Source organism: Cricetulus griseus, chromosome 2 (assembly GCF_003668045.3).
Source record: "Cricetulus griseus strain 17A/GY chromosome 2, alternate assembly CriGri-PICRH-1.0, whole genome shotgun sequence".
Taxonomy (NCBI): Eukaryota; Metazoa; Chordata; class Mammalia; order Rodentia; family Cricetidae; genus Cricetulus; species Cricetulus griseus.
This window is the reverse complement of record NC_048595.1, coordinates 102,350,984-102,365,277: the sequence shown is the minus strand read 5'-3', so window position 1 is coordinate 102,365,277 and position 14,294 is coordinate 102,350,984. Positions and strand designations below refer to the sequence as shown.

Here is a 14,294-nt window from a genome sequence, read left to right as displayed (position 1 = left end):
ACTCCAGTGGGGACTGTTCGGTCATGTGCACGTGGGAGATTTCGATGCAGCCTTCCATTAGGAAGCCCAAAGGCCAACATTCTGGCATGTCTCAAAACCTGTCTATTTTACTCATGCAGTACTTATTAACCCAGGGTTTGCTCCATTCCAGGGTGTACCTAGAAGTAGCTTAACTCTGTGAACAATGAAAATTCTCAGTTCAGTTTCAGCTTTAGTCTGCTTTTCCCTATTGACAGAGAAAGGACTATTCCACTTCAACTAAATTATCATTGTCAGGGGCTAGAGCAACGGCTCAGCAGTTAGGAGCACAACTTCCAGTTATGCTAAGGTTTGAACTTAGAAGGTCCTAAGTTCAATCCTTAGCACCCACGTGGCAGCACACAGCCATCTATAACTATAGTCTGAAGGATCCTATGACCTCTTCTAATGTGCCTATGTACATACAGACAAAACACCCATATACACAAAATATATCAATGATTTTTAATTAGTTAAATCTTGTAATGTTTAAAGGGACTTTTTGAATAATTTCCAGTAGATATATCGTACATGCTATAGCATTCTTAAACTGTAGCAGCAAAGAAAGGCATCACACTAAAAGTGATGAATGAAAGTCAGCTCCCAGAAAATTCATTTGATCCATTTATAACATATTCAGAATTTTACCAATAACCATTATCAAATACTATATAGCATCTTTTTTCATACATTCTCTCAATTAAAAGCCTAATCCCTACAGTTCTTTTTTCCAAAAAGAAGTTATGATGCTGGTTAATTTCTCTGGATGTAAGAATGGGTGGGAAGTGGGGTGCTATCCTATGTCATTCTGTTGACCTCCAGGGATTACATGGGTGGCCCACTGTGCACTGGGTTTGGGATGGTCTTCAGATATAAATGTCATGTGAAAAGTATTATGTGGTCATAGACCTCTGCAGCTTTGTTTAGGCCATTGATGGCACTAATGATTTACACATAACTTAGGAAGGTGTTTAAATCACTGCACTGTCTCCAAATCAGTACAGTTCCTACCCCGAACTGAACACAGAGTCTCTTGGTGTGTTGGCAGTAACAACACTGGGGCACTTGTGTCTTGATCTGAAGAACTCCATACTAAGCTCCCTGAAGCATTTGTAAACCTCGACAAGAGATACCGGAATGCCATTTGAATATATAATATTTAAAAAGAAAGGGCAAACATCTGACAAGAGGGCTGATCTCCAAAATATACAAAGAACTCAAAATAGACATTAAACTACCAAATAATTCAGTTAAAAAATGGGGTACAGATCTAAATAGAATTCTCAACAGAACAATCTCAAATGGTAGAAAGACACTTAGCTCAACATTCTTAGTCATCAGGGAAATGCAAATCAAAGCAACTCTATTCCATCTTACACTGATCAGAATGGCTAAGATCAAAAACACCAATGACAGCTCATGATGGAGAGGATGTGGAGAAAGGGGAACACTCCTCCATTGCTGGTGGGAGTGCAAACTTGTACACCCACTGTGGAAATCAGTATGGTGATTTTTTCAGAAAATTAAGGATCAACCTACCTCAAAACTCTGCATTACCACTTTGGGGCATATACCCAAAGAAGGCACTCTGCTGTGTTAATAGCAACATTATTTGTAACAACGAGATCTTGGAATCAACCTAGATGTCCTCAACTGGAGAAAAGACAAAGAAAATGTGGTACATTTACACAATGAGTACTACTCAGAGGTAAGAAACAATGACATCCTAAAATTTTCAAGCAAATGGACAGAACTAGAAAAAAACTATCCTGAGTGAGGTAACTCAAATCCAGAAAGACAAATATAGTATATACTCATTCATAGGTGGATACCAGACATAAAGCAAAGATATCCAGCCTACAATCCACAACCCCAGAGAAGCTAGAACCTTCTTCTAAAAACAGATGAAAGCAGATGCAGAAATCCACAACTAACCATTGGGCCAAGCTCCTGGAATACAACTGAAATGAGGGAGGAGCAATAATACGAACAAAGGATCAAGATCATGATGGGGAAACCACAAAATCACCTGATCTGAGCTAGTGAGAGATCACTGACTCTGGTCTGACAAATGGGGGAAACCTGAATAAGACTGAACTAGACTCCCTTAATATAGGTAACAGTGGTGCAGCTGGGACAATATATGAGGCCACTGGCAGTGGGTCCTAGACACTTGGTCCTGCCTCAATGAGATGATGGGACAGACTTAGTAGACTTCCTAGGTGAGGCCTTACCCTCTCCGAGGAGCAGAGGGGGGTGGGATAAGAAGAAGGAGAGGAGGGGGAATGGGGATTGGAATGTAAAAAAAAAAAATAAAGGTAATTTTAAAAGGGGGGAGCAAGCCTTTCATCATAGCACTAAAGAGGCAGAGACAGGCGTATCTCTGAGATCTACATATCTAGTTTCTGGTCTACAGAGAGATCCTATCTCAAGGGAAAAGAGAAAGGATATGGGGTGGGGGAAATGGGGACATGGCTTGAGATGTCTAATCAAGGAGGGGAAACTGCCCAAGTAAAAAGAACAGGTTTTAGAGTAAGATGTATAGTCAATGAGCAGTACAGAAATACCTCCTCAGCAAGCATAGCTGTCTGCTACAGTGCTTTAAATTTTAAAGGCACATGTCATTTTAATACATACATCTGTGCATATAGAACCTTGCAATCACCTGTACTTCTGTCCACAAAAGCCAATGGGAAAAGACTGGAAAGAAACAGAAACCAATAGAATCAGAAGGGAGTGTGATAGAGTCAAAATCAGGAAGAGTCCAATGCAAAAACCTGAAGTGTCCGTTAGATTTGGCAGTCTCTCTGGTGGCCTTGAAAAAGAGCAAATTCAGTAGATTGTTAAGGGCAAAGCCAGCTTGTGGCAGGCTGAGCAAACCCAATGTATTGAATGGCTGTGTGTACATTGGCAGGCAATTCTGAAAAGTATAAAAGGGAAGTTTTTTTTTAACACCCCCCCATTGCCAAGTGCTAAGAGTTATTGGTGAATAAGGTATTCAGTGCTACAGTTATGCATATGTGCTTTGTGTGAATGAGAACTGCTTGTAACAAACAGGTCAGGTTATCTGGCATTCGACATGGTGTAAGCTTGTGTGAGAAAGGATTGGTTCATACTACGAGACTAAGGAGCCCCAAGATCAATTAGACATTTCTGCAGGATCAAATTGTATTCTTTCAAAACGGAAGTCCTTCCACTTTGAGTGCCGGTTCTGAGCTCCACTTGCAATATCTTCTACCACAAAACTTTCAATTTTTATGACTGGAATCTCAAATGTCTTGTATTTCACATGAATTCCCCAGTCGTGGCGGCAGTTCTGGATGGCACAGAATATTTTTGCTTTCTTCTCGAAGCTATCATAGATCTTTGGTTTAGGGTGTGGCTTAGACACAAAGCGTTCCTTAAAAGCCTCTCCAAGGACAGTGTAGTGGGATTTCTGTGTGGAAGAGATTGAACGAAAAAGGATATTAGAAGTCAGTCTGAAAAGGACTAAAAACTACTCACCAGCCAGGGAGGACGAGTGAGTGGCATCTCTGTTATTTTACAGATGGAAACAGGAGAGAATATGGACAGTCTCCTGCAGGTAAGAGAAGGGCCCATTTACTGGGCCTCACAGGTGGGAGCAGGTACAAGTGCTATGTGCCGACCACCTAAGAAGACTGTACAAGTTCACCAGAGTCCAGAAAGGCACAAACCAAAGCACAGGGATGAACCCCAAGGGTCAGAGTGTGTGTGTGTGTGTGTGTGTGTGTGTGTGTGTGTGTGTGTAGGGCCTCAGGAGCTGGGTTGTCCACAGGCCCTGCTGATAGTTGACTTGAAAGTGTACCCTGCAGAAACAAGTGCAGAACCAGCATCACATCCTCCAGGGAAATGGTCTAGCAGGGCCTCTGTGAACAAGAAGCCATTGAAACTGGAGCTGAAAGGACCATTTCCATCTAAAGAATCAGATTCAGAAAACAGATGTCATGCCTAATAAGTGATATGCTTCTTGCTCAAATGGTCCCATCCCCTAGCTAGTCCAGCCATCCACCCCCCTCCATTGGTATCAAGAACTACACCAGCATTCATCTCTGAAGGTTTTGCTAACCTTTAATTAAAAGTTTTAAGGGGCCAGACCTGGTGGCACATGCCTTTAATCACAGCATTCAGGAGTCAGCAACAAGTCGATCTCTGTGAGTTCAAGGCAAGCCTGGTCTACAGAGTGAGTTTCAGGACAGCCAGGGCTATATAGAGACCCTATCTCCAAAAAAAAAAAAAAGTTTTAAGGGGGAAAAAGTAGAAGGCTAACCTGCAAGTGTTACCTTTTTTCTTTCTTTTTTTTTTTCCTTGCTTTTCAAGACAGGGTTTCTCTATGTAGCCCAGGCCACCACTGCCCCCAGCTGTGTTACATTTTTTAAATAAGGAGTTTTATTTTTGTTAGACCCCCGGAAAACTCAGGTATCTGGGGTCCCAGGCCACGACCTCGGTCACCCCAATCACCAGGCGGATTCGAGAGCTTGCTGCAAACTGCATGAGGCTTTATTGTTTTTTAACGAGCTAACCCCATGTTAGCTCGGGTCTTTCACCCACCCGCCATAGCGGATGGCTCACAAAGACAGCTGGAACCCGCTGCGTACAGATCTTTATAGGGCAGCGTAAGGGGAGTGTCTAGGGGTATGCACAGGCTCAGGATTGGTGTGCCTCCAGGCTTGGAGGGTTTGCCCTGTGTTGATTGGCCAACTGGTTGTTATGGCCCATAGGCCCTCCCAGGGTGGTTGCTATGCTCTGTGCGTCATTGCTGTGCGCTTGTCCGTAAAGTACACCCAGGGTAGTAAAGCATAGCGCCACCAGCTAACTTCTGATTGGTTCCTTGTCACGAGGCAGGCGTCTGACCTCTAAGTGACCAAGGCAAGGTTATGGCAAGCACGTGTTACTGTCGTAGCTGCCGAAATGGGGAGCTGTTCCCTTCATTTTCATTATAAATGTATTCCCTGGAGGTAGGCAGAGGCAGGCAGAACTCTGTGAGTTCAAGGCCAGTGAGGTCCACAGCGTGAGACTTTCAAAAGAGCTTTCTTATTTTTATCAAATTGACACACAACTCTCTGTGCATATGGTGTGCAGTGTGATAATTAATCTAAGCATGGAATGATCTCATCAGAGTAATTAGCATTCCCTTCTGCCTGAACAGTTGTCATCTCTTCATGTTATGAAGCTTTGAGTTTCCCTCGTCTAATTCTTTGTAGAAGTTGTAATGAACTGGAAACTGTAAGCAGAACTCACCCTGCTGTGAGATAGAGCCCTGAATCTTACCCATCCTGCTTGACTGGGGCAGCTGTAATTGCACCTCCTTCTACTCCCCGGCCTCTAGCACCACTATTCTATTTTGTGCTTCCATGGCATCCGTTTTTCTGGCTCCCACATATAAGCAGGATTGTATTTCTTAATACAAGGATCATGGCCACAGTCACAACAGAAGTAATAGTGTCCTTACTACAAACATTTCTCCAGGAGATGATAAGTTTTAGCTGGTACTACAGACTGCCAGGGCTGCTCACCTCAACCACCCGGACGTCAGCTGTGTAGCACGCAAAGGCCTTGCACTTCCCACACAGCAGTTTCTTATTTTCTTTATCAGGTACAGGCTGTGGTTTGTGTTGACTATCTCTGATTAATTTTTCTTGCATCTGTATGTGGTGAACCTACATGCCAAAAGAAAAGTCTCTTGAACGACCATAACTAGCACACAAGGATAAATAAATGCACATGGCCACAACATGCACACACCTGCATAACCGCGTGCGTGCACGCAAACACACACACACACACACACACACACACAACACACACACACTCAGATATAAGTTCCATGAGCATACAGTGTCTATTTGTATTGTTTTGTTTGTAAAAGTCAATCTTAATTCCTTTGGTCCTTTTTTGTTTGTTTGTTTGTTCTTCTTTCTTTTTATTTATTTATTTATTTATCTGTTTGTTTATTTATTTATTTATTTATTTATTTATTTATTTATTTATTGGGTTTTTCAAGACAGGGTTTCTCTGTGGCTTTGGAGACTGTCCTGGAACTAGCTTTTGTAGACCAGGCTGGTCTCAAACTCACAGAGATCCGCCTGCCTCTGCCTCCCGAGTGCTGGGATTAAAGGAGTACGCCACCACTGTCCAGCATTTGTTTATTCCTTTATTAATTTATTTTTTACATTCCAATCCCAGCTCCCCCTCCCTCCTTTCTTCCCACTCCCTACACTCCCCCTTCCTCCCATTTGCTCCTTGGAGAGCGTGAGGGCTCCCATAGGAAGTCTAAGTCTGCCCCATCATGAGGCAGGGCTCATTTGGTCCTTTTACCTCTTTAGTAGTCAGTGTTTAAATGCATCCTCCATTAATCTTTCAGTTCCTTCCACAAACATGCCTGTCAAATAGTCATGAGCTGTGTTTTCTACTTTAGCAGTTTGCAAAACTTTAGAAAACCTCCACAAATTGACCTATCATATGGATGCTTCTAATATATATATTAGAGCAAATGAAATTACCCCAATCAACACAAAGAAAATAGACTAAAGAAAAAAAAAACACAAACAAAAACAGACTCTTTGGGACACATACAGCTACTGAATTTTTTTTCTTTAAACCTAACATCTATGTCATTAGAGTCCAGAAACAAAGCAGGATTTGGAAAGTCATAGAAATCATGGCGAAACAATTCTGAAATGTGAAGAGCAGCAAGATCTCTGATTCACAAAGCCCAACAAGCCCCAAACAGGATAAAGTGTGTGGTGCCTACACCACGACTAAGTCTAATGGAACCTCCACTTGTGGCATCCGAGCCATCACTAAGTCCGAGTATTGGGCAAAAACCTGGAGATTTAATTAAAAACCAAGCCATCCGGTCGCTTGCACTAAGAGAATGTGTATGTGTCTGTGTTTTTTTGCAGGGAGGGAGCAGCCTTATATACAGACTTACAGCACAGTGGAAAAACCCCAGGTGTTAAGAGCTCGTGTTTTTTATGCCTGTGGCGTTATGGCCGCGGCTGTAATTCAGGACTAGAAAACAGGATGCATCTGTGATTATTGGCTGACAAGCAACTCACAGAGACCCCATGGGGGCAGGGGCCCAACTTCTGGAAACATGAAATATCAGCATCACGGTGGGGGGGGGAGAAGAACACTATTTCTACACATGAGAAATAGTCTGGTTGACAGTGGCAGTCTTCAGAAGCTACACAAGCCCAAAGAAGTGGCATAATTATTTCTCAAATGCTAAAAGAATCATCACTCTTGCCCATCAAAGTCCACAACCCAAAAATGAAGGGGAAAATCAAGGTATTCTCAGAAGAAAGAAAACTAAGAATTTACCACTGTCACACCTACAATGAATAATAAGCTAAAAAATAATCAATGTATGATATTCCCAGCCTGCAGCCTTCATGCTATCTATCACACCAAAGATTTTTTTAGTTTTCTTATTTTCTCACTGTGTAGCCCTGGCTGATCTGGAGCTTGCTATGTAGACCAGGCTGGCCTTAAACTCAGAGATCTGCCTGCCTCTGCAGTTCTGGGATTAAAGGCATTTCCTACCATGCCCATCCTCGTAGATTTTCTTGGTTTTGTAAATAAAATAGAGAGGAGAGTGGAACTGGGTGTGGTGGCACAAAGCATCTGGATCTGAAAGTGGGAAGGTCAAAAGTTCAAGGTCACCCTCGCTTTAAACATAGAGTGTTTAAAGCCACCTGGGGTAAGTAATGCATCTATCTTAAAAATAAATAAATAAATAAATAAGAAAAGTGGGGTGTCTTTGTTAGGGTTTTTATTGTTGTGAAGAGACCATGGCAAGTCTTATAAATTAAAACTGAAAGGGGAAAACTAAACTCAAAGGCTTCACTTCTAATAATTTAGAAATAAAGGGACCAGACCCTCACTCAGGCCCTGCTTTAGCAGCCATAACAGGCTACAGAAAAGACATGTAGGCCTCTGACACAAGGAAACTCCAGATCCTCTTGCCTCCTGGAGTCTAGGGCCAAAACTGAACACAGAGAAACTCTAGCCCCTCACCCCGACCCCAACCTCTAAGGTACTTGTGTTAGACCCCCGAAAACTCAGGTATCCGGGATCCCAGGCCACGTTCGCGGTCACCCCAATCACCAGGCGGATTCGAGAGCTTGCTGCAAACTGCATGAGGCTTTATTGTAATTTAACGAGCTAACCCCATGTTAGCTCGGGTCTTTCACCCACCCGCCATGGCGGATGGCTCTCAAAAGACGGCTCCTAGGGACTCCCGAAAGATCTTATAGGGCAGTGTAAGGGGAGTGTCTAGGGGTATGCACAGGCTCATGATTGATGTGCCTCCAGGCTTGGAGGGTTTGCCCTGTGTTGATTGGTCAACTGGTTGTTATGGCCCATAGGCCCTCCCAGGGTGGTTGCTATGCTCTGTGGTCATTGCTGTGCACTTGTCCGTAAAGCACACCCAGGGTCGTAAAGCATAGCGCCACCAGCTAACTTCTGATTGGTTCCTTGTTACAAGACAGGCATCTGACTTTCTAGTGTCTAGAACAAGGTCATAGAAGCACATGTTCGACCGTCATGGCTGCCGAAAGGGAAGCTGGTTCCTTCACTTGGTTCTTGGGAACTGTTTGGCCACAAAAGAAACTCCAAAGGAGACCAAAACCTCCCCTGTAGTCTCCAGGATACAGTTCTGAAAACTACTGGTATCTATGTAAAACAGGCCACATGCAAATAACAAGACAAAGCCATGGAAACCACAGAATGTTCCCCCTCTCAGCACTGACCAATGAGAATACCTGGTACACAGGTATTTCATGCCAAAATATGACTTTGAGAAACTTGTTGATTGTTCCCCAAATGTCAACCAATCAGAAACCAACCCGTACCTACTGATGTAATCCTGTAACTTTTGTCTTTAAAACCTAGCAATAGACAGGGAACTTCACCCCCTCTGGAGGCTGCTGCATCAGCTTGCATTTGCATCAGTGGTCTGTCTCCCTGATCTCTTTGGGGATCCTTGTGACTCGGCACAACAAAAACATTTAATTGGGTGGCTCGCTTACAATTTCAGAGGTTCAGTTCATTGTCATCATGATGGGGAGCATAGCAGCACCCAGACAGGCATGGTGCTGGAGAAGTAGCTGAGAAACCAACATCTTGCAGGCAACAGGAAGTCCCGTGAGACACTGGGCAGTATCTTGAGCATAGGAAACTTCAAAGCCCACCCCCACAGTGACTCACTTCCTCCACCAAGGCCATACCTACTTCAACAAAGCCACATCTCCTAATAGTGTCATTTTCTATGAACTTATGGGGGCCAATTACATTCAAATTACTATATAGGGTTATGTTCCTATTTTCAAAAACACAAGTTTTCACTACCGTGAAACCATTTATGACATGTACTTACTCTTTATAATTAGCTTTGGATAAATTTCTAAAAGAAATTTTAGGTTTACATGATTTTTACACATTCCTTTATGAGTAATTGGTTTGGTTTGGTTTGGTTTGGTTTGCTTTTGGTTTTTTGAAATGGTTTCTCTGTGTAACAGCCCTAGCTGTCCAGGAATTCCCATCCTGTAGACCAGGATGGCCTTGAACTCACAGAGATCCACCTGCCTCTGCCTCCCATGTGCTGAGATTAAAGGCATTCATCACCATGCCCAGATTTTAACTTCCTTTTTTAAGATAACAAACAGATCAAGGTGAATGGAGAGAAAGCTCAGTGGTTAAGAGCGATAGATGTTCTTCCCAGGTTTGGTTCCCAGCATCTACATCCGAAGCTCTATTTTCAGGGGATCTGACACACTCTTCTTGCCTGTCAGAGTACGGTTAAGAATACGGGTCACAGACATGCATGTAGGCAAAACACTCATGCATATAAAAAATAACATAAAAGATTAAGAGCTTCAGATCTACTCACTATCTGTTAGGCTGGAGACTAGGGGAATGTGGCAGGAAAGAATAAATATATAAACTTTCCCTTAGATATCCAATTGTCTTTCATTCACTTATATGTAATGGCTCTTTCAAATGAAATACTAGCCATCTCAAGCATCTTAAATGTACTGTTGATAACTGCTCTAAATTCTAATGAATTAAAGCTGTTACCACTAAGCAGGGCAGTGGTAGTGCTCACCTTTAATCTGAGCACTCAGGAGGTAGAGGCAGGTAGATCTCTGTGAGTTTGAGACCAGCATGGTCTACAAGAGCTAGTTCCAGGACAGCCTCCAAAGCCACAGAGAAATCCTGTCTTGAAAAACAAAAAAATAAAACATAAAAAATTTTAAAAAAAAGCTGTTACCACTATAGTTAAAACTTTAAGGCAAACAGCAGCAACTGGTGAAGATGCCACCAAGACACTGCCCCACCCAACTCCACACCGGTGGCTGAAGAGAAACAACTCCACACACAGGCCAAGTCGGTTTCTTCCTTCTGTTTTGTAGGTTCCAGGAATTAAACTCGGATTATCAAGATTGGTGGCAATCACCCTTATCCACACTGAGTGTGATGGCTAAAGTTGTATTTTAAGTTTAAATTACTGTGCTTAAGATACCTATGAAACAGAAATGCCTCTAACTGGTAAACTCCCCTTGCCCAAGGACAGATAATCTCCTGAAATGCTGGGGGCTGTTTATCTTAGATAATCAGCCATGTGTTTTTACTTCCCGAAACAAGCTTGATTGCTTGATCACACATAGGGAGGTATGTAGGTAGTAAGTATATCAGGATGTATGCTTATCCCTGACTGGATGAAGGCAGGAAGGATGTAGTCTTGTGGGCTTTGCCTATATAAGCTTCTAATGCAGCCATTCTCTGGAAATCCTGGGTATGGAACTGGCCAGTGTCCATCGTCCTGGCCAGAATTTAATAAAGCTTGCTTCAAATTTTGCTCAAAACTTGTAGTAGTGGTCTTATTCTCACCTGGTATGGTTAACATGAAACATCTCTACTCCTACCCCAATCCCCACAGGTGAGGAAAGCAATGTGATGCCCTGAAAGCCCAGGACATCATGCTGAAAGTCCTTCATTCAGAAGAAACATTCATGTCCTATCTTGGCCCCATTAGGAAGGGAACATAGGCTTCTTCATTTAGATTTCAGATTACACCTTATGGAAGTTATAACCAGAATGGCCCAGTAATCTTCACCATCATGAATCACCTGAATTACCATCATGGGCTGAAGCTTCCGTCATGGACATAAGTTCTTGGTTTCCCCTGGAATGAACATGTTAAGCTGCCACACGGTAACCAGAGAATTCCTCAGGGCATCGTGCTCTAATGATGGCAGACCATACAACATGCAACTTCCTAGCAAACTGTGACTCAAGCCAGTTTTCAAATCCAGCCCCAGAGCCCTCATTAAATACCACAAAAGGGCAAAAGGGGTTCTCGCTCTACAATATCTTTTCTTGTTTTTCTTTTATGGCATTTTTACACAGATATGCTATGCCGTTCAGTTATTATCGCCCTCTCCCCTCCCCACACTGAGTTCCCCTCACCTCTGGCTGGCCTCCTTCCTTCCTCCACATGTCCTCCGTTTCATGTCTCATGAATCCCATCACTCGGTTTTATCGTTCATTCCAACAATTTAGAGGTAGAGACAGGAGGATGTGAAGTTCAAGATCACCCTCAGCTCCATAGCAAGTTTAAGTTCAAAGCTAGCCTGAACTACTTGGGACCTTCTTTAAAAAACAACACACACACACACACACACACACACACACACACACACACACAGGCGTGCACACTCACAAACTACACACATACACTAACACACACTCAGCACCAACCATGTTCACTTGTTATTTCTAGTCAGATTCCAAAAGAGGAGCACAAAATAAATAAATAAATAAAAAGACTTACCTTTTCTTCAAATTTTATTTTATCCCATGCCTGAAGTCTTGAAATGGATTCATTCATTATTTTTTCCTTGAACATGTTCGCCTTTTCTTTTTCAATTACATCAGCATTGCTAGTCAGGAGGAAGCACTTGCTATCTCTTGCTCTTCCTCTGCCTGCCAGAAAACATTTTATTTGTACTTTTGATGTAAAACTATGATGTTATGTGAAAATAGATACAAAAAATTCCTAGAATTCGACGTGGCTTCATTGCATCCTACATTCTAGGGAAGCTTAATTGAAGAGTGGACTCAAATGCATGTTCCAGCTTGCATGGCAAACATACAGATAAACCGGGATCCACCTGAAGCTAGTTTTCTTAGGGTCTCCAGGGATGCAGTGTGATTCTACAGCCATATTATCGGAAATACTGATTTAAAGACAGTCCAGCATGAGTCCCCAGTATTGGCTCCATGAGCAACTCCCACCTGAACCCCCTTGCAATGTGGAGAGAGGTTTATAACCCTGTAACACAGGTGAGAAGGTGTCAGTGCTCTTGCAGAGACAGATATAAAGGGGCATTGGCATTTGAATGAGAGAGAATTGGGTTATCAGAAAAGGACATAAAATACAAAGCCGCAGTTGGTGTTTACAAGCAGTAAACGGAGAAGAATGAAACGTAGATGGGAATGAGTGACAGCGAGATGTTATTCAGGAAGGGCAAAGTGGGGCTGTTCTTGGGAAAACAGGGAAAGAGGGAAGACTCTAGTCTGCGTGAGATGGAAGGAACCTGGAGTACAGGAGCTACTCATCACATCCATGAAAGGTCTACTCGATGACTGGCAAAGCCTCAGGCCTAGTGGATATTATACTTTTATAAATGTGTCAGTGAATCCTGAGCACTAAGCAGTACCATTGTGAAGAGTCACAACAGAGTATGATGGGTAAAATCACAACCACTCAATCCTGACCAGGGACATCAACTTTTAGACTAATAAATAGTACCAAGTGTGCCATCAGTCACATAATACAGCTCAGTAATGAAGAAAAGACAAAGGGCCAACACCCACAAGACAGACAAAATGGGAGCTAGGTAGCAATGGAGTCAGCTGCTCTCACCTCTGGTTTGAATCATTTTGATGACATTGCCCACATACTCATACAGGATGACCAGGTTGCACTGAGCAATGTCAATGCCTTCATCAGCGACCGAAGTAGCAATCAGAATGTTGTTATCACCACTGGCTCTGAATGCTTCCAGCGCGTACTTCTGTGCTGGGAGTGTCATTCCTGTGTTGGATAAAGAGGTCACTGGACAACTCACTCATGAAAGAGTTATGCTCTTGGAAAACCAGCTACTAATTCGGAACCATTTAAAAGTGGAAAAGTTATTTTTACCATGCAAAACAAAAAAAGCACACAGTACATCAGATTTCACCTAACTCAGATTTCATTGTTCACATTAACCCTATGAGTTGGGTACAATTACTATTTTTCCATTTGACAGAAAGAAAGTAAGGCACAGACATTATAACATGTTTCACAGCCTGTGAAATAAAAATGCTACAAATAAGGGAATTTGAAAATGTTCAGATAGCAAAAAACCTGTAGCTTTTTATAAAAGTTCACATTTTTTTTCTTGGTTAGCTATGAAACAAGAAGGAACCGTCCAGAAAACAAAAATAGTCAACATCATCTTAGCCCACTTATTCATTCATCTAACACTCAGGCAGCAATTATGGACTATGGTTTGTCATATGGGAATTTGATGGCTAAAGATTACATTTTTATCTATAAGAATGATAAACAGGAAGCCATGGCAAAAGAAGTGCATAAGAACTGAAAGATGAGAATGTACAGAGAGGTCGGCTCAGGATTACAGGATGAGGGTGGCTACTTGGTAGAAGCAGGACACTGAGTAAGTCTAAATACGTGATGGAAAGATGGATGGATGCATCCGTGGATGGATGGATGGATGCATCAGAGGGAGGGAGGGAGGGAGGGAGAGAGGGAGGGAGGAAGGGAGGGAGGGAGGGGGCGGAGGGAAGGAGGGAGGGAGGAGGGAGGGAGGGAGGGAAGGAGGGAGAACCCACACATGCATGGATGAATAGATAAGAAAATATTATCCAAGTGTCTATTTGTATGTCAATAACAAATTTGAAAATCAAGTTGGATTCATGTTGGAGAGATGGCAAAGAACTTTGAAATCCAGTCACAGGAGGGTAGCATTAGACTTGAAACCATACTTTCAAAACTTGAATCCACTCTATGTTTATGAGACCTGCAAATCCCATGTAGGAAAAGTACCAGAACAGTGAGCAGGGGTGGAGATATGTTTAGTCTAAACAACACTGCAGGAAAAACCGGGTGAGGGCATGTTATACACAATGAGATAGTCTGGGAGTTGGGCTAGTTGGGAGGACTATCAACACAAGATTCTTCC

General features: G+C 42.7%; 1 protein-coding gene across 1 annotated transcript in view; it reads right to left on the bottom strand.

The window, feature by feature from the left end:
- Nucleotides 1-2,618: 2,618 nt before the first annotated feature.
- The window catches only part of Ddx58 (DExD/H-box helicase 58), a 48,897-nt gene continuing 37,221 nt past the window's right edge, over nucleotides 2,619-14,294 (bottom strand). Inside the window, exons 15-18 of the mRNA XM_027403381.2 lie at nucleotides 12,971-13,141; nucleotides 11,876-12,027; nucleotides 5,553-5,696; nucleotides 2,619-3,454 (exon numbers count right to left, since the gene is read on the bottom strand). Of these exons, the coding sequence (XP_027259182.1) occupies nucleotides 3,158-3,454; nucleotides 5,553-5,696; nucleotides 11,876-12,027; nucleotides 12,971-13,141 (764 nt within the window). The 3' untranslated portion in view covers nucleotides 2,619-3,157. The remainder of the gene's footprint in view (nucleotides 3,455-5,552; nucleotides 5,697-11,875; nucleotides 12,028-12,970; nucleotides 13,142-14,294) is intronic.